The 20,849-nt window shown below is 41.0% G+C and overlaps 1 protein-coding gene across 2 annotated transcripts; it reads right to left on the bottom strand.

The window, feature by feature from the left end:
• Nucleotides 1-372: 372 nt before the first annotated feature.
• On the bottom strand, nucleotides 373-16,141 carry lmo4b (LIM domain only 4b). 2 transcript variants are annotated; one of them, XM_060867784.1, is made up of 6 exons: nucleotides 15,432-16,141; nucleotides 13,567-13,810; nucleotides 7,829-7,925; nucleotides 7,330-7,485; nucleotides 2,867-2,945; nucleotides 373-1,307 (listed from the first exon to the last, which is right to left on the bottom strand). In XM_060867784.1, the coding sequence occupies exons 2-6, from the start codon at nucleotides 13,800-13,802 to the stop codon at nucleotides 1,219-1,221; spliced, it is 657 nt and encodes a 218-aa protein (XP_060723767.1). In that variant the 5' UTR covers nucleotides 13,803-13,810; nucleotides 15,432-16,141; the 3' UTR covers nucleotides 373-1,218. The 2 variants fall into 2 exon arrangements, with proteins under 2 accessions (XP_060723767.1, XP_060723766.1); XM_060867783.1 differs by lacking the exon at nucleotides 2,867-2,945.
• Between the last annotated feature and the right edge of the window lie 4,708 nt (nucleotides 16,142-20,849).

Genomic DNA, 20,849 nt, shown 5'->3' with positions numbered 1-20,849 from the left:
TCAGAGATAAATCGCTGCGATAATACAAAGCATTCGGTTGTCCTGATGGAAAAAAAAATTGAATTTGTAGAGCTAGAGAGCTAGCGATCAGAAAATCGTGAGCTTAAATCCCAGGACTGCTAAAGAAATACTGTTGAACCCATGAGCATGACCCTCAGACCTCAATTACTAGTGCTTATATTGTGTCCTACACGGATCAACCTTACTGCTATATAAATGGATAAAATACACAAAATACACACCTCATTAAACATTTCCACCACAGAGCATGGAAAACTGACATGATTGAACTGTTGGGAAGAATTTGTGGCTGGTATGTGGATAAAATGAAATAAAAAAATAAAAAAAATGAATATGGTCAAATAAAAGAAGTACTTTTAAATCTTAAGTTTTTTATTAATTAAATACACCATACTAGAGCCAATGTCTCTGAAAATATCACAAATAGATTTCTCTCTCATTCAGCATTTACAAGTGGACAGCTATGAGCTTCGTTACCATGGTTTCTGGTTCCGGTAAGGGGCGGGGTCACGTGGAGGATGTACGGCAGCCACGTTGGGACAAAAACATTTACATGCATACATACGTGATAGTTTTACAAATACACCAAGAGTGTTCATGATTCGATTTGCACAAAAAAGCCACAGATACTTCTTTGAACCCAGTCTTTTAGATTCTTGAATCACCCGAAAAAACGAAACACATTCCCTTTACAACATTTAAAATATAGAACGCGGAGATAGCGTGTTGAAGAAAAAGAGAATAGATAAGGAAGTAAAGAGGGAAAAAAGAAGTAAAAAGGAAAAAAAAAACGCAGTCTGTTTTGCCTCTATTAATTATCAAACAAACGTAAGAACTGCGATTCGAAAAGCTGCAGCTGATTAGCTTCATTTGTCTGACACTCTCCTTTTCTCTTTCTTTCGCTTATCCAAAATGTCCTTCTGCTTGATCTAGTTCTCTTTTTACTCTCTCTGCCTCCCTCTCTCTCTTTCTCTCTCTCCTTTTCACTGTCTTTGAGTCCCACAGGGTCTGATCGGTCTCCCATAAGTCACGGAGTCCTCAAATTTCCATTGGAAGTGCTGCAACGCTGGGAATCCGCCTACAATCGGAGGAGGGGGACTGGGTATAGACAGGAATTGTGAGATGTCGTAAGGGGAAGCTGGGGTAGTACTGAGACTCCGGAAGGAAATAGGAAAGGAGGGTGGGGCGGCGGTCAGGTCAGGACTGAGAGATCTTCAGTGACAATGAGCGAGGGCTGGAATGAAGGCACACATCCCGCTTTGAGCAACTCCTCCCTTTTAACACACCTGAGAGAGAGAAAGAGAGATGATAATATGTATTAGTCTCACACAGAACAGGGCAACCATTATTCCAAAGTAGGCCAGTGTGTAGCAGATGGGCTAAATTACAACCAGACAGCCATATTACTGCTCTAGTTCAAACAAAAAACAGCAAGCTTTCAGCTTTTAACTTCAAGATTTCACATTTTCAAAATGGTATGGTCTCAGATTCTTTTGGGGCCCTATGTTCACAATCATAACACACTCTCTCACACACACTAACACTCTCACATGCTCACTCTCATGCACTCTCTCTCACACACACTCTCACGCACACACTCACACACACTCACACACACACACTAACACTCTCACATGCTCACTCTCATGCGCTCTCTCACACACACTCTCTCTCTCACACACTAACACTCTCACATGCTCACTCTCATGCGCTCTCTCTCACACACACTCTCACACACACACTAACACTCTCACATGCTCACTCTCATGCGCTCTCTCACACACACTCTCTCTCTCACACACTAACACTCTCACATGCTCACTCTCATGCGCTCTCTCTCACACACACTCTCACACACACACTAACACTCTCACATGCTCACTCTCATGCGCTCTCTCTCACACACACTCTCTCTCACACACTAACACTCTCACATGCTCACTCTCATGCACTCTCTCTCACACACACTCTCTCACGCACACTCTCTAACACACTCGCATGCACACACACTCCCACGCACTCCCTCACGCACTCTGTCTCTCACGCACTCTCTCTCACACACACACACACACATTCACACACACACTCACACACACTTACAAACACTTACAAACACATGTTCATGATGATGATGATGGTGTTAGTGTGGGAGAGCCTGGCTGAAATATTCAGGATATTTTCGTAACCTCTGTTACATTATGAAGCAGTGTGGTTATGAGTGATATTGTGAGCTCCAAACAAACATAAACTTAGTGTGTATAGAGCACTGACATTTTCATAATCACATCCCGTTACACTTCTAAACAGTTTCTTTATTTTTCTAAAGCCGCACCTTATTTTAAGAGGCAAACTTACTGAACATTTTGTGTTAGTTGAGTTTTGCAAAGATTTCACATAATCCTGAACATATCTGTGTTGAAGATTTCACTGTCTGGATGATTAAAGATTAAGATATTTCCTTCCATTTGAACAAAAAAATTATATATATATTTCTCTCTCTCTCTGTGCGTGTGTGTGTGTGTGTGTTTGTGTGTAATTTGGTAACAGCTTAGAACAAATAAAGCTTAACAAAAAGATCTTAATTCTTAGAGCTAAAGTGGAACAAAGGTAATGACAAACAATCACATATGCAAATAAATAAATAAATAAATAAATAAATAAATAATATGTAGGAAAGAAGCAGATCCTAAAAGTCAGTTATACTCCAAAATATCTTTCTACACAATTCTGTGTCAAATGAAGGAGGTGTTCTGTACTGGCAGCTCTGTTAAAGCACCCGCTTAATTTATTGATCGGCGAGGCTTTGGAAACCATCTGCTGCCCTATTTCCTCCGCATTAACTCGAAAGAACGTTTTATGAAGTTAGTCTCTTTTTGTCTCGGTTTTGAGCAGCGCTTCAGCACAGCCCCCAGGGTGCACGGCTTCTGCGGAGCAGAGCAACAGGGACAATTAGAGGCACGTCTAAGCAACGGCGCTCTGCTTTCACAGACAGTCGAGCCCAACTTCTTTCTTCTCTCTCTCTCTCTCTCTCTCTCTTTTGTTTCAAACATTCGAGGGGCAATTTTCTTCTCCCTTCCTTCCTCAAGTTACTAGGAGGGTTTCAGTCTATTAGTAATTGCAACCCCCCCACACAGACACACACACAGACATGCACACACACACACACACACTTTCGGGGGGCTAATTAAGGAGAAGGCAGGGAAGGTTTGGCTCCCTCGGGCTCGGCCTCAGCATGAGAAAGGTAATTTGTCTGTCCTGAACAAAGAGATTAGGGAGAAGCCAGGAAGCCCACTTAATAAATGAGCATCAAATGTCCTGAGCTGCCGACATGCACGACGCCAATTATGTCGCCATGAAATCGCAAATAATAAAAACATTGGCGGCCAGACGGGACCTCATATTCACTGAAGTAGAGGAGGCTCAAGACTACTCTCAGACTCTCCTGTTACAGCGCTTCTGCATAGATTTCATGCCGTAGTTCACACAATTTTTAGGAGCTGAGGCGATCACTTTGGGGCTCAAAGTTCCTTCAGAGTGGACGAGTGCAGTATTGAAGAGCTTAGACTTACACACTTCATTGTATCTCTGCTATCTAGAACTCTATTGCTGTGCTGAAGCCCATAATAACTCAATACTCTACGGCATCATTCATCTCAAGCATCTGCTGAAGATACTTGGACACGTCGCACTTTTCTCTCTCTCTCTCTCTCTCTCTCTCTCTCTCTCTCTCTAGTGAGCAGCGAGAGGTGCCTGTGTGTATTTAAGACTTCTCTCCTTGCTATAATTAAAGCAGCACAGCCAATATTCAGATTGCATTTTAGCATTAATAATTCAGCTGTTTTCACTACAATTGATGTTGCGCCATAAATAAACAATGAGGCCTCATATTTACCGCTGCAGCCGTCGAGCGAGAGGAGTGAGAGAGGGAACAACGGCTTAAGCAGACATTTCAAATTAAGCTAGATAATGCAAAGGCATTCAATTTGAGACACGCTGCCCTCTTAGCACTGATTTGTAAAAGTGACGAGCTCTTAAAAGCCTTCTGACGGAATAGCGAGCTTAATGGAGCTCTTTCCTTCATGCCCTCTTCGTCTCTTGTCATCTCACTCTCTTCTTCCTCACTGGTCTTTTTCCTGCACTCATTTTTCTAGGCTTTCTGCCCCCTCAGGCTGCCCTTGTTCTCAGTTCTGCCTCCTTTCCTTCTCTTTCTGGGAGGTGAAACACACACACAGACTCGCACCCACCCACACGTCTGCCCCGTCTACGTATCGATACTCATTATGTGTCACTAAGCTGCTGCTGATACAGTCAGACGGCGATGAACTCTGCGGTTACACACTGTCCCAAAGGCCAGAGCAGGAATTACATAAATCTCTCATTTTATTTATTACTAGCTTAGCATGCTGCCTGGAAGGACTGAAAACCGAGGTCATTACAGTGAGATTACAAATAATACTTGCAATAACGGAAAAACGGTACAGGAGACACTGATGTAGAGGCGCTGGAAGTGTGTCAGCAGCTGGTGGGTCACAGCGAATAAGAAATTAAAAATAATAAGAAGAATCATTTAACGGTTTATTCGTTAATTTGATCAGTAATACATTTTTAATTAACTGTTAATAATTTGGTAAATATGAATGAATAAGATTTGACAGTTCACAGAACTGGGTTTATTTTTTTATTTATTTCAGAACTGGATTTTGGTGAAAGAAAAAAATCTATTAGGATGAAATATATTGACTGCTCTGGAAAATATTCAGCAATAATTTTTAATTTGCACTCGTCTCTGTTTTATTTTTTTCTTTATTTCTGAGGGTACTTTTTTGTATTTTTCTCTATTTTTTCAAAATGATTTTTTTGTCCACCCAAAAAAGTTTTTTTGTAGGATTTGATCGAACTTAATTTGTGTTGTAACCATAACAACACAAATACCAATCTCTATGACTAACAACGTGTGTTTTGGTAGTTCAGTTACGTGGACACCAAAGTACACAAAAGAAAAAAAACCGCTTGTGCCCGTGTTTCCAGCACTTTTTGCCTAGTACAGAGAAAAGTGTTGTTCTTTGGCCTTGGGATAGTAAATGTGATACATATTGAATCAGTGGATGTAAAACATCCATGCAGCACAGACCAGGTGATATTCTGACCACAAGGCAATAAGTCAGGATCTGCTGATGGGCATTGGTGAGTGCTAAAAATTCAAACCTGTGTCATCAGAAACAAGGACGATCCATCCGCTGTGCAAAATTACAATTTGTCTTTAGTCAATAGGATTTAATATCTATCGCAGCTCTTGAGGCAAAGCGCAAATGAATCAATGTCATCAATACATAATCAGTCTGAAATATGGAGGCAGCAGAATCAGGTAGGAAAACTTTTTCCTTGTCTCAGTCTCTCTCTCACACACACACACTTACCCCATCACCTCCCGTTCCCTCATCACCCCTCCTTTCTCTCACTTAAGCAACACCGAGCTTGCGTTAGCAGTCCTCTCATTTTATGGAGCTGACATTAATTGTGACAAATTAGCTTTCACCGAGACTGAATTGCTCTTGTCTTGCAGGCCTGACCTTGGGCCTGAGGGGCTTTCGGCGAGCGACTTAAAGTGCTTTCAGATCCGCTGTCATTTTTCCCCCTTTAAAAAGCAATTCTGCTGCTGTCACGCTTCCTGTGTCGTCCTCTCCGGATAACAACCAGACGTTTAGTTACTCACAGTGACTGTAGATAAATATACATGCTAAGCTACCGGGCTTACTGGCACACAGCATTCAGGTCCATATGCAGTGAGCATATGTTAAGAATGTAAATCCCTTACGAATGACAAGAGACAGGGACGGAGACAGGTGTGAGAAGATCAAGACTCCAGAACAAGACTCACACTCACACCAGTAAGAATTAATAAGAAATGTGAATGATAAGAAAGCTGTTGTAAAAGTTTGCGACCCGCAGTGAAGAGATTTCTTCAAATTAAATTACAAATTATAGCTTTTTAATGAGCACCAGATGTCAGATGCAGGCAACGTGCCAAAAAATATAACAGCATAATACTTAAGGACATGTTAAAAATGAAAATATTAACTTCAACTAAAAAACCTAAAAAACGAAAAAATGGCTGCAAAATAGTAGAAGTACATAAAAAATGATTAAATAAAATGAGATTTTTATCCAGTGTTTACAGACAAAAGCTTTTAAATAATAAACTTGTAGGAAAATTAAATAGTTGCTTTAATTGAACGGTTCAGCCAAGTGTGATCAATCAGCCAAGATGTGTTTGTTGGATGAAATTTGTTGCTTTGCTTTTGTGCCATGGTCATGAATGTGGCTAATATAGCTAAGAAGAGAGGAAGGCGTATAACTACTGTGAAGCGTTGTCTAACTCATCACAATCCTTCCTTAACAAACAGCTTGTTCATAAACCTACTGACAAAATGACAAAATTAGTCCATTTTAAAAATATAAAAATGGGAACTAGATTAATTTTAGACTTCTAAAATTTCCAAAAGTACAGGTTGAAGAATAAAAAAGGATTCAGGATTCCCGACGGCTGATATTAATATTATTAATTGTTGCTTTAATGACACGTTTCTGTCTATGTTTTTAGAAATAAGTGTCTCATACAGTTTTATACATGACATGATCCGAGGCAATGTTTTAGATAAGCAGTGAACACAGATTACCTTTCCATATTAGCAACATTTGCCTCCAGTACAAAACTTAACGAGAAACCTTGGATAATAATAATAAATAATAAATCAGCTCAAGACATTTCCGGAAAACTTGCTGTAAAACCTAAAACCGACTGACGCTCCGCAGGCAACCGCAGGACAATCTGCACTGTCACTTTAACAACCTTGCAGCAGATTTAACATTTGCTGCTGCAATTATATTTTTCTATCCATGTGTACATATTTGAATACTTGAAAAACTTGCGATTGTCACCTCTATGTCTTATTTTGCACTGGATGGATATTTTTTGTAAGCACTAATTTTATCGCCTGTCTTTATTTGAGACTTTTTTATTACCAGGTCTTATTGTCTACACTAGTATTGCACTTATGAAAGCTTTGAGTCCTTGAATTTGATTGGCTACATTTCACATCAGTCGAAGCTTGTGTACATTCCTGTCATTCCTGTCCCTCAATCCCTCAATCAGTAGTAATGACCTACTATAATATCATATGCTTTCTGTCAGCTGTGAGAAAAACAATGCAATATCCAAGTCCTCTGCTTCCTGGACGAATCGTGACATAACATAATCCAATCTGTGCGGTTTGTTTTTATGAGACTTGTGGTATAGCCGGTGTTTACCTTCTGATCAGGAAGTAGTGGGTTCGTCTGCAGTGAACTCAAGTGGCCGTTCATGAGCGCTGTGGGTCTATCATGTTCGCAGAACAAGCTGCCGTTGATGTAGTGGAACCGATCTCCAGGGACAAGCCGGTTCCGGCAGGTAGAACACGTGAAACACTGGGGAAACAGGCTCTCGTTACCCAAAATGCATTGCTTTAACTTTCACACAGACACACAAATGACATTTACATCTAAGTACTTTGAAAGGGAAGAAAGGTCGCTGTGTAAAATTCGTGCCCAAGTTATTTATTTACAAACACAATTCCTAATTGGTAGAAATACACAAATTAGTTCTATGAGGGAATAATAATTATTATAAAAAAAATGTTTTTTTTAATTATATTAATTATATATTCTAGGAAATGAATACTGTAGCGGATTACAAATGTCAGTGGTTCGTTCATGTGGATCATGTAATAATCTGCAGCATGCAGGGGGTGAAGACTGAGAGCTGGGTTACCTTGAGGTGATACACGTTGCCCTGTGCCCTCATGACCAGTTCACTGGCTGGGATGGACTGGCCACAAGCACTGCATGCCCCGCTGTTCCCAAATAACCTACACACACACACACACACACACACACACACACACACACACACACACAGAAAAAAGTTAGTAACAGTGCAGAGACAGATGGCAAATCATTTAATCATAGAAAACTATGGCCAATAGCTACTGATTTTAAACACAGAGAGCAAGAGAGCAAGAGAGCGAGAGAGAGAGAGAGAGAGAGAGAGAGAGAGAGAGAGAGAAAGCATGAGAGTGAGAGCAAGAGAGAGAGACTTTGAGAGAGAGAGAGAGAGAGAGAGAGAGAGAAAAAGAAAGAGAAAGAGAGAGAGACAAAGGGCCTCTCAACATAACTAATAATAACAAATGAAAGAAAAAGTACCTAAAAAGTTCAACAGGCCAACAAACAGTTCTGAAATGAAAGTCTTTATTTTAGAATGTAAACCATTCTTATTGTTCTGAGCTTTATTCGAGCATTCTGGATTGTATAAAGCAGAATTAATAATATGCACGACGTCTGTTTGAATGCCTGTTTACACTTGACTTTTATAATAAAATCCTGCAGTGAGGCTTATATCATTGAAATCCTGTGCCTGCAGCACTGGCAACACACACACACACACACACACACACACACACAGAGGAAACAAATGGCATCTTCAATTTTTCTGATATTGGAAAATGTAAAATGGTTGTAATGCCAGCAGTCCAAATGAAAAAATCCTGTCGTGTCCTCCAAAAGCTTGTAGCGCTGCCACTCGCCTACGTATTACCTTCAGCACTCATTTTTTTCACTACCTATAATAACCTGGAACATAAGCAATCAGGACCTAAGAGCATTTGATTGTACATCTAGGGGGAGACGTAGTGCTTTAGCCATTAGGAGAGCGGCGCGTGCTCCGTTTCCATTAGAAACCCTCGGCTAGCTCGGCTTGATATATAATGTGCATGGGTTAACCTTTTCAATCACGGTGTCAACACTTTAGATTTGCTGGCGCTCATCTCTTTCATCCCTAACCCTCTCTCCCTCTCTCTCTCAGCCTCTTGATAATGAAATGCTTGCTCCTGCTTCTCTTCTATCTGCCTTCAGAGTCCACAATTTAGATTACTTCATCTCGCCGAGCAACAAACTGAATGAAATTTCGATTTGAGCCGAAAGTAATTTACTGGGATCTGGACCCATTTGTCATCATATCTCACTGGTGTTTGCTCTATCAGTGCACTTTTCCTATGCAATCAAATAAGACCACAGCATCTGACAAGCTCTGGTGGGAGGGAGGGAGGGAGGGAGGGTGAGGGCGAGATAGAAAATGTGGAAAGGACGAGCTAGGGGAAGTGGGATGTTTAGAGGGAGAGCGAGGCATAAGAGGTGCAGAGACAGAAAAGGACAACTCTGGAAAGCTCACCAAACTTACTCTGAGGAGCTAATGAGAAAAAAAACCTGATGGATATTAAAAATGCAGCATAAGCGCTGATTCGGTTTGCCACCTGACTGTAATTGAATTCCTTATAAACTTAGTATGCGCATTGCTAATGTGAGAAAAGCAGCGTGATTTCACAACTCTCCTGTTTCTGAAAATCTCCCTACACTTTGCATGTTTTGCAGCTGCATGTTTTAGTGACAAATAAACGTGTGTCGCTTTAATATCGGCACTCAGATAGCTGCTCATAGGCAAGCAGAGAAACAAATTTTGCTGTGGCATCGATTGGGGAGGCTCAATCAAAACTCAATTTCAAAAGTAATTAGCTCCAGTCCTGTGACAACGGCGTGCCTTCGACGGCGTAAATTGAACGGATGAGCCGTGGAAAATGTCAGAGGGATATCTTTAAATGCTGCCATTCTCCTCAACTGCCAAATGACATCTACCTTAATCTTCTGATAGTGCTTCAGCTCAGAAAGGCTTTTTCACACACTCAACCCTTCAGCACTCAACACACATCCCGCTGTTTACAGTCTTGCCCTATTTGGACAGGTTTGTTGTTTTTGTTGTTGTTGTTGATTTTTTTTTTAATTTCCCATGTGTGGACATCTTTAGGAAAAACTGAGAAAACCTAGAGAGCAGGATTTTATTTTATCAGTGTGAGCTATATGTAGTGGGTTAATGATTTGACCAGGGGTTGGCTCCTGATAGTATTTGATTTAAGGGCCTGAAGGCGTTAGGTGCTCAATTAAGTCGCTATCAGTCTGCCCTTGGCCTCTAATGGTCTCTCTCTCTCTCACCATTGAGCTGCAGTGTTAGTAAGAAGAAGGTAAAGCAAGCCTGGGTCAGTATAATTAAAGCCTGGGGACTCTTTAATTGCAGCGACACCCTTCTCGCCGAACCCGAAGCCGTTCTCTGCCTCAGTTGTTGTTCTCGTTCTCCTTTTTTTTTCTTTTTTCCTCAGGCTATTCTCCTTGGCGATCAATCACACATAACGAAAAGACGGTCTTGTCAACAAGACATCACAGAATGTTGATTTATTAACATTTTCCATTGAGGAGCAGAAGGATAAAAACAGACTGTCCCGACCACGTCTGTCTTTCCTAAGAGAAATATTTGAAGCTGTCTACACTCTATCAAACGATGTCTACTGGATTTAATTTGGACGCTGGCTGTGAGGTGAATTACAACCTAGTGGAGCAATTTAGGGCCATCTGGCAAATGCTGGCCTCGTAGGCAAAACCTTTTGAGCAGAGTGATGTAAGGTAGTACAACAATGATTTCGGCATCACAGTCCATTATAAAAATGCCTCTCAACATTAGCAGCCAAAGAACCTTAAAAGCATCGGGCTGATACTTAAGCTCGGCTTTGCATAATGGCAAGGCTACATTAGAAGAGGAGATGGTGGGGGGACTGAGAGCGGAGAGAGAAAACGAGAAAGACAGGAAGGGAAGTGAAGGCAAGGGAAGTGAAGGGAAGGGAAGGGAAGGGAAGGGAAGGGAAGGGAAGGAACGGAACGGAACGGAACGGAACGGAAACAAAATGAAAGGAAAGGCAGGGAGATGGGAAAAAAAAACGTAGCCAAATTACACTTGGTTAATTCAAAGTAACAGATCCAGTCCCTGGTGGATTGAAGTCCTTGAATTAATTCTGTTATGACAAATCAAGATAAACGTTTCCACTAAATTGCATGCGATTTAATTAATTTCTGAGATCCCAGGGTTTTTTTTCTCTCACAGCCTAATAGTTCACATGCTCATGTGCTGTCACTGTGCTTGAGTAGGCTAACTTCAAAGTGATATTAAATTACCAACTATTAGATTTACCTAGCACGTTCTATTGGAAAAGTGCCATTTAATTACCTAGGCCTATTCAATTAAAGAGACAGTGCCCCCTCTCCCGCTATCCAGCTCTTACGGACATGTGATTATTCACTAGCAAAATTAATTCCCCCTCCATCACATTACACTCTGTTGCCTGTACAAATAACCCTCACATCCAGACACACAGACACAGACTTTAAGAAGTGCCGTCATGTTTAGATCACGATTTGACTCAATGAGCAACTGAAAAATGCTAACGTTATTGTGTATATTGCAAATCGCCAACATTTTGGCTTCAATCGTTAAGCACTGAGTCTGTCATTTTGTTATTACTTTAAACTGCACAACTTTGCACAACCTTCCATCCATATTCCTGTATGAACTGTATTGAATGTTGTGGATAATATGAACTCTTTTGGTTCCAGGTTATGAAAAATAAAACCCAAAGTAAACTTTCCATTTAACAGTCTCCTGACTGAGTGGGTAAAATGTGTAGCGATGGCGCCCGTTTGTTTCATCTGCCTGACTGAAATTAGATGGCCATCATGCCAGGCCATTCACCTCATCTCCCATTAGAGGAAATGTGATGCATTTTCACTCACAGTGTCCCAATCAATTGGCTGAGTGTTTCTGCGTAGGCGGTATTAATATAAGTCAGTCGGGATATATAACTCCATTATTTACACTGCAAGGCCAATTTAATAATCCATTACAAAAATAAGACAGGCCCCTTTAAATCCCCCTCCCTCCCAGAGGGGACTGGCCTTCGTAATAATCCCCCCTTTACCTCTCTCTCTCTCTCTCTCTCTCTTTCTCAAAAGCCAATTTGGTTAATTAAATGTTTTGTTTGCGATGCGGCTCTCGTTCATTTCGGACACGTCATTGGGAGCGGATCGGAGCCAGGGACTAGATCTCATTAGATAAAACCCATCAGGACTAAAGGAAAATGGAGGGGGACTCTAATTAAAGCTTTTAATTGTGTGCATTCGCTGTCAGATGTTTTTCTCTCTCTCTCTCTCTCTCTTTCTCTCCCTCACCCACTCTCTTGTCCTTTCCTCTTATCTCTCCTCAGATCATCACAGGCCTGTGTGAGCTGCACACTAATTACAAAGAGAAAGGTGCAGGCACTTTTTCCCCTCCCTGTTCTTTTTAATTAGGGCTGGAGGCCAGGGTCGGCTAGCACTCGATCCCTCCAGATCAGGTGCAGTGGAAAGAGTGGAGGCTCTCGCCGTTTGCACTTGTCCTCTCACTTTTTTTGCCCTAGTGCACACCTGCTCGTCACAGCCTAGCCTTTCTCAGGAAAGCTGCACTTGATCCGACTCACATCACGAGCCAAGGTAAACACTCGCTAATGACTAGATTGCCAAAGACACTCTCTCTCTCTCTCTTTCTCTCCCTCTCTGTCTTTCTCTTTCAATGGCAGTCTGGAAGATCACCAGCCATCAGAGATGATAAGTTAACAATCAAAATACGAGGTTTGTGCTCATGCGATGCAGGAAACGTCCAAATCGGAATAAAAAGAAAACTGATCTTCAGTTTCAAGAAAAAAACTCTGCATGCTAAGGAGATGTTTCATTATAGAAATAACCTTATAATCACTTAGATATAAGACTTACTTTTCCAAATCTAAACAATTCTACAAACGTTTCCAGAAATCAGAAAGTCTAAACTTTCCGAGTTCAAGTGCACTTCGCTTGCCCTTGCTGAGGTCAAACTGTTGAATGATTGCCCTGTCAAATCAGGCAACACCAGGTGAGTGAGACTACAGTGACCTAGCCTTCACTCCAAGTGTCAGACGGCCTTATGTAAATATTTAAAAAGGCCCTTTTTCACTAATTAAATTGTCTTCTTCTGGTTCACGAACACGGGACAAAAAGCCCCTTTAAAATTCCTGCACACGTCAAACTCCCCCTAGCACTTGAGTTTTCTCGTGTCTTGTAAAGAAAGTGCTGCTGTGGTACCCTTCTTTCTATGATGAAAAACAAGCCCCGCAGAAAGAATCCCTTTCGTCTCAGGCTCAGCCAGCATGTCAATTGCTTGACCTCTTTCAGCGAGAGGACTTTACCCGCAACGGTTTAACGAGCACCGCTGTGGCAGAATCCGAGACACATGTTTTCAATGGAAAATCCACAGCTCTCCCTGGGACGCCCAACACCTTACGACTTTTTCCCATAATGTCCTGCACTCCTTCTCGTCGTTACATTACAAACGTTATTTCGCAAACAGACTTGACGCACTTACATTAAGAGGCACTCAGTCCATTAGACTGCAATATAATATCTTATATGCTGCCTACATGCAAACATTTGCTACTCTTCATCAGACGAAACAATACACACCCCGTCATGCATTCATTTCAAACATCTCCATGCGAAGTTCTGGGTGTCCCGACATGTACGGCAACACATCCCACACCCGTATACACACACAGAGTCAGATCTGACCTGATGTAGTCATTTCTGCACAGGATCATGCCACTTTTGGTGTAGCATGAGGTGCCGATCTCTCCGAGCTGGGCTTGGCAGCACGAGCATTTGAGGCAGCGGCTGTGCCAGTAGCTGTCCATGGCGTAGAGGAGGAATCGGTCGGCGATCTTCCCTCCACATCCCGCACATCGCTTCCACGACATGGTACCACCTCCAACTGGTGCGGACTGAGCACTGCCTCCTGGGTTCACCATGGTCTTTTCTAAAACACAAACAAACACGTTAAAGCTCATCTCGGGGGGCTTTTTATTTACACTGCAGGTGTGCCGCTACTCAGCAGAGGGTCCATAATCAGCCGTCGATGATTAGAGGAATAAACTTTTTAGTGGTAGTGAGGAACTCATAACTCAGAATACGTCACAATGAAAACCAACAACAAAAAAGGTTCTGGTCTTATTATCTTATGCCCTAATTTCCACCAGTTTACTTTTCACCATAAACCGGATCATTTGGATTATAAGGACCTTTTTGGATGTCATAATGCAGGTCCATATCTCAACCTCGTTTGAAGCACTAATCTGCCCTTGATCCTTATCTAAATGCTGAGGTCGGCTGTTTGGTGATGAATGTCTGCTCGCCTGATAACATTGGTGCTGCTGGAACAATTAAAGAGGCGCTGCATGGCTTTTGTCGAGCTCCTCAAATTGCTTTTAAATAGCACATTACCCTGAGCTGAGCCATTCTTCATGCCGGGTCAATGTTTTCTCTCTGGCTAAGAGAATGTTATTGCGAATGGAGCCTGAGCAGATCATGGCCGTTATTAAAGTTGCATGAGCCATTCACAAGTGCACATATTACACTGGGTTCTGTTTTAGTACACAAGAAAACAAAAGTGTGTTGTATTAATACCTGGAGTGTGTATACAAGTCCATATAGACACAAATTAACAGTGCAGATACTCACTAAACACTTGAAGAATGAATTCAACACTGAGAGGTTATTAAGGCCTGTAGGCATTGTTTGTTTCTTTGTTTGTTTGTTTACAAAATGAGAGTGGAATCAATAAACATTGCAGCAGACAAAGGCGTACAGTTTGTTAAAGTCCATTAATCCCCTATCAGAGGCGATCGCGCTCGCTCAGCGTTTCGCGCCTGCGCATTGGTTCTGCACCCGACGAGCGCGCTTCTTTTCCTTCATCTCCTTTCTAACTAATAGGCGCAATTTCCATTCACTTTATAATCTCAGATTTCATTCTCCAGTCTGAGAGCAACTATTTACTGAAAGGTAATGAGAGAGAGAGAGAGAGAGAGAGAGAGAGAGAGAGAGAGAGAGAGAGAGAGAGAGAGAGAGAGATTCAGTCTAAAGCCCATTAGTGAAGGCTCCCTTTAGCAGCATCTCAATGATGATCACATGTAAGAGCAGATGAATGGGAAGTAGGAGAGGAAGATAAAGCAGATCAGACCACAGTTAAGTTTCATTCCGGCTTCCGGCTTTGAGGAGAAAGGAGGGGAAATGTAACTAAAAGCAGCTGTAATCTCACTATAGGCACAAAGTTGTGTTAAACACATGAGGCATATAGATCTGATTAATAAACTAGCCTTTACATGCAGCCCACTCAAACCAAATAGTACACAATACTAACATGTTTATATGCTCAAACTAAATCACAAGCACATACAGGAATGAAGTGTTTACATAATCTGTGTTGTGTCATTAGAGAGCAAAGCCAAGTTAAGTGTAATTTACTCTAATCAGTGGACATGAAGCAGTCATCTGTGACCTTCTTCTGTTTAATCCTCACTAATGTATCCTGTTACATTACTCAGAGTCAGGAGAGTCAGGACAATGGTGTCTGAGAGGCCACTGAAAATCGCCAAACTCACCTTTCTTAATCTCTCTCAAATACAAAAGGCGGATGTTTCCGTCGCGCGCGGAGATTCCGATAGTATTACAGCGACGTGTGCGTTTTATACTACTACTAATAATAATACTAATAATAATACTACTACTAATAGTAATAATCTCAGAGAACCCTGGGAAAGAAAAAGTCCGGTATTAAAGTCCAATGTTGTGCAGTCAGCTTTTCTGTGCAAAAATTACGCACGCCGACGCGCGCGCTCCGGCGCGCACACAGAGAACCGAATGGAGTTTTCAGATTATATTTCCACTGGTGCCGTCACCTTTTACTCTTGCGTTCTTGCCTTTAACGTTGATTAAATGTCCGTGTTGTCGTTAAAAGCGATCCAGGAAAGATTCGATCATTTCGCGCGAAGCTGTGTGTCTCGCACTGTCCGTCCTCTCCAGCTCTCTGTGCGTCTCAGTGTGTCTCTGTGCGTCTCTGAATGTTTCTGTGCGCCTCTGTGTGTCTCTGTGCGTTTCGCACTGTCCGTCCTCTCAAGCTCTCTCTGTGTCTCTGTGTGTCTCTCACTGTCCGTCCTCTCCAGCTCTCTGTGTGTCTCGCACTGTCCGTCCTCTCCAGCTCTCTCTCTGTGTCTCTGTGTGTCTCGCACTGTCCGTCCTCTCCAGCTTTCTCTCTCTGTGTCTCTGTGTGTCTCGCACTGTCCGTCCTCTCCAGCTCTTCTGTCCTACTCAGCGCTCCGGCTGCGCTTTTGCTCTACATGTGTCACTGACAGGAGAGGGGGGAAAAAAGAGAAGGCGAGCCTAAACTGTGGTTGCCAGATTGGTACTATCATCTCTTACCAAACACTGTTAAATTACACCTAATTTCCCCTTTATGACATTCAGTAGAATTTTAAAATGTAATAACTTAGTCAACATAGCTAACAAAAAAAATAGTGAATTTTGTTCATGAGTTTTAATGCTGATTTCTTTTTATTTTTGAACGGTTTAAAATAAACACTCTGGCAACACGAAGCCAACGCGATCCACCTCTCATTATGACGGCAATCCACAGCAGCCAATCACAGCGTGCACATTTCTTCGAGCGAAATAACAAATTGGGCCAATCAGAACGCGGTGAAGTTGGCTCTCAGAATCTGCAAGTGAAGGCAGTAGAAAAAAAATAATAATAAATGGCAGTTGAGAAATAATTTATTTTGGAGTGTTGATTTTATTATATTTTACTTTATTTTAAAATGATTTCTATATTTATTTTACTGTGTTATATAATTATTACCAGTCCTTTGTTTTATATCCAAAACGCAGAAGAAATAGCCAGTGTGTGAAAAGCTTTCTTTCATTATTCTGCCAAAGTGAGGTTTAATAAAGGTTTAAAACAAATTGCTACACAGAACTGCCAGGTTGGATTCCCAATTTTCCGACCAAAACACGGTTTGTGTTGGTCCAAATGCACCACAGAACAGTGCCAAACTTTACATTATAACTAAACTAAATTATAAGTAACCAAGACATGTGATTAAAAATAGACAAATGAGTAGACATCCTCATCAGTCATGCAATCCTGCTCTTACTTCTTTATATAGAAAGCGTATAATCTTAGTACTGCTGAACGTTCTCTGTGTTTGAGATAAAAATGCTATAGAATTTATTTTTTTTAACTGTCATGTCTGAGTAAATAAGCGAAGGCCCAGTTCTGGTCCACACAAACCAGCTGAATCAGATCTACACGTCTACATGGAATGGAGACTAATTCATCTGAATCTGTCTGCTATGACACCACCCCAGTATATTTTAGTCTGATTTCATTCATTCATTCATTCATTTAAGGAGCCACTTTGTCCTGATCATGGTTGTGGTGGATCCAGAGCTGGAATTCTGGGCACATGGTAAAGACACACCCTGTATGAGACACTAGTCTATCCAAAAGGCCACAAAAAACCAAAATGAAAGCCTTACACTCTTGGCTGTCTGAAGAGCTGAGTCACTGTGTGTCTTCAAAAAACGACTGAAGCCCAACCGTTTCACTAAACATTTATAGACCTAATTCTACACTACTTGTCTAAATAAAAAACATTTGTACGGTTTGCTTTGCTCCTATGTAACATGGTTTTAGCCTTATGGCCTTCTTGAATACTGGCCTATTCATACTAGTGTGAGGATATGGGTTTCAACAGAGACTACAAAAATTTTTCTGGAACTTTCTCAGTTTTGCTGTGTGAAGTGTGAATATTGCTGCTTATACCTACAGTATGTGACATATGACCCACAAAAAAAACTTGTCATGGTTATAGGTGTCCCTAAATTGCCTAAACCTAAATATGTAAGCACTGATTTTCTTCTTTCTCCGGCTGAGGTGACTTCAAAAAAATCTTTCTGCTCAGTGTGGCCCCATTTTTGACAGAATGTGTATACAGCTTGAAGTTTTCACACACATGTTCTTACACAGTGGCACCATCATCTGTCCACACAAGGAATTACAGATGGTAAAGTAGGTAACTAGCCAGTTTCCTAGTCCTGCACCTGGGCTTCTATGCAATACACATTTTAATCTGTTTTCCTAATGCATATGTGTGAATTAGCATAATTTATAACCTCTTTATGAATGTTAGTGCTTGTTAGAGGAACACAGGACACGCATTAAATGTACTATGTACTGGAAATGTAGAAACAAGTCTGAAGAAGCCTTTGTCACATACATTTCAGTACAATGACATTTTTTCCTTTATATATCCAGTTTGTTAAGAAGCTGGGGTCAGATCACAGGGTCATTGATGACTTGATGCCCTAGATCTTGCTCAAGGGTCCAGCAGTGGCAGAACCTTAACCACTGAGCAGTAACCGTCCTGAGCCAATTGCAGCATTTGAACATAACTCTGATTTTTAGAAACTTAAGGTACATCATAACTAGTAATGAGTAATGTGATTGTAATCAGGAGGAGCATGAAGGCTTAGATGTTATCATGTCTGCGCTTAGGTGTTGGGAGTTCGATTCAAGCATCTGCCCAGTGCTTCAGGGGTTTCCTTATGGTGTGTGGGTGTGTGTGTGTGTGTGTGCCCTGCAATTATTTGGAAATCTGTCCATTATGTCCCCTGCTTTGTCCCCCGCTTTTTCTCCTGTGACCCTGTGCAGGATAAACTGTACAGATAATGGATGGAGAGATGGATAAAAAGTTTGTTGCACAAAGTTTTGTGTTTCACCATCACCAGTCAAACATAATTAAAATTAAATAAATTCAAATGGACTTTGTATTACAACAAAGAGAATCAAATACGTAATCTAATGTAACTTAACCTGCATTGAAAAACACTATAAATAAAATTATAGTAAAACTTTACCTCATATTTATTGTGAGGTATTTCAAATCATGTGTGACCTTGCCAGTAAAATCAGTCTGATCTATAACATTTAGTCCTAACCAAGCAAAACTCATCTCCAGTCATAAAGTCCCAACCATAATCTCCAGTCATAAAGCATATAACTGGCATTAAAATAAGAATTGTTAGAAGTAAAATCGGGTTAAAGTTACGTCGGATATGGATCAGAAAACTATTTGTCATGTAGAAATGTTGCTATTTTAAGGACCATTTAGTTTCCCACTTTCTTTGTTCTACCTTGAAAAGAGAGGATCTGCTTATTGTTCTAGCACACGCTACACACTCACCAGCGCAAAAATAAATCTGCTGAAGCAACCACTCATATATCACTGCAAGTTATTACTCATGTTGTGCAAAGAAAAAAGGAGCAGACATCTGAAAAGAACTGAGGTGAAGTTGCTTAGATGCAACCTTTTAATGAAGGGAAAAAACACAAAACCATGGATACACTCTATCGGTGATGGCCCTGTTTCCACCTGATCTGTTCTCTTAGAGAAATGTTTCACTGCTGCAGGAAGTGAGAAAGTTTGGTGACATTCAGTGATGAGTTTCAGTTTCAGTGGGCACTTAATCAGTTCAGGAACAAAACCACATAATTATGAGTTGCTTCTGGCTTCATTAGTAAGACATACAGTGTGTAAAGAGTCTCCTGCAGCACGTCTTAATGGTTTAATTGTGCCCAGTCCTATTTGATTGCCGAGCTCTTTTTGATTTCCCTGCTGGAAAGGTAACTCTATTCCACCCAGGATTAGGCCCCATTCTCTCCTGCAAGAACAATAATTAATTTATCTCAACTATTAAAACTAGAGGGAAATTAGGAGACGACTCTGAATGGGTGCCTCGAAGGAAAAGCATTCTTTGTTCTTTGGCAGTTTTTAATGAGCTTTTCATAGTTGGGGAAGGAAAAATTACTCTTTCTTTTTGAAATATGATATTCACCGGGTAAAGAAGGAAGAGAGGGTGTTGTGGAGATCCCCAGGGAAAATAGAACAACCCCCTTCCCAGTCCCACTGACACACACACATACACACACACACACACACACACACACATCGTTTGATTCCCTGTATGATAGTGACTCTTCCAACAGAGCAGATGGGGGAAAAAAGTGTCACAATGTGCAATAATACAGTTTAAATGATTCAACTGACCCGAAGTAAAACACATCAAGCTGTACTGATACTCAAGAGAAGTGACATCAAAATGAAGTTTGTGTCCTTAGTTTTGAAACTAGTAGAGAAATTGCTAAGAGAAAGTTCAAACGACCAAAATATACTGCTCTTCTGCTAGTTTAATAACGTTATGCTCTAAATAATTTAGGCTTTATACCTCATAGTGGCAGAATGTCTTTCTATAGTATAGAACCTTTTCTAAATGAATCACAATATAATTTTGTATTCAGAGCATATTTAAAGACACACTCTGTGACACAAAGCTGCAAATGGACTACATGCAACACTAAATGATATGTATTGTGATTTCTACATCAATTATGGTGTCTAGCCGAGAAAACTCGAAACGGCGCTACAGAAAAGAAAAGCATCCACGAACCTGAGAACGATGGCTTTAAAAGATTTTCCAGCCATAAATTTATCTATTATAGAACATGCTTCCAGATCACTTGCTGTTAACCTTGTTTTCTTTTGCTTTCAATTATACGCCGAGCAAATCCGGGAGCTGCTCCTTGCAGGTAAAACAGCTTTTCTTACAACATCTCGATGTGCAGTGTGACACAAAAACATTTAACGACAAGATGGATCAGTTGTTTCTCAGCTCAGCAGGCTGAAAAAAATACCGAAGTCATTTCTGTAATAGGCTGTTATCGATCGCTTTGATCAATCTGGTGTCAGCTGAGAGCAAATAAGTGAGCTTAATTAAATACTAATAGATAACGGCCTTATAAATAGCGCAGCCGACTTGAAAAACAGATGAAGTAACAGAATGGATCAGGCGCCTTGGCAAAGGTAAACATTTTGGAGAGACTTCATCAAGAATTGTGCTCTGCATCCTTGTGTGCAATTATACATTATGTATGTCATTAAAGCACAATTAGACTCTCTCATACG

This window comes from Tachysurus vachellii, chromosome 4, assembly GCF_030014155.1.
Source record: "Tachysurus vachellii isolate PV-2020 chromosome 4, HZAU_Pvac_v1, whole genome shotgun sequence".
Lineage (NCBI taxonomy): Eukaryota > Metazoa > Chordata > Actinopteri > Siluriformes > Bagridae > Tachysurus > Tachysurus vachellii.
This window is presented reverse-complemented; position numbering and strand designations above follow the sequence as displayed.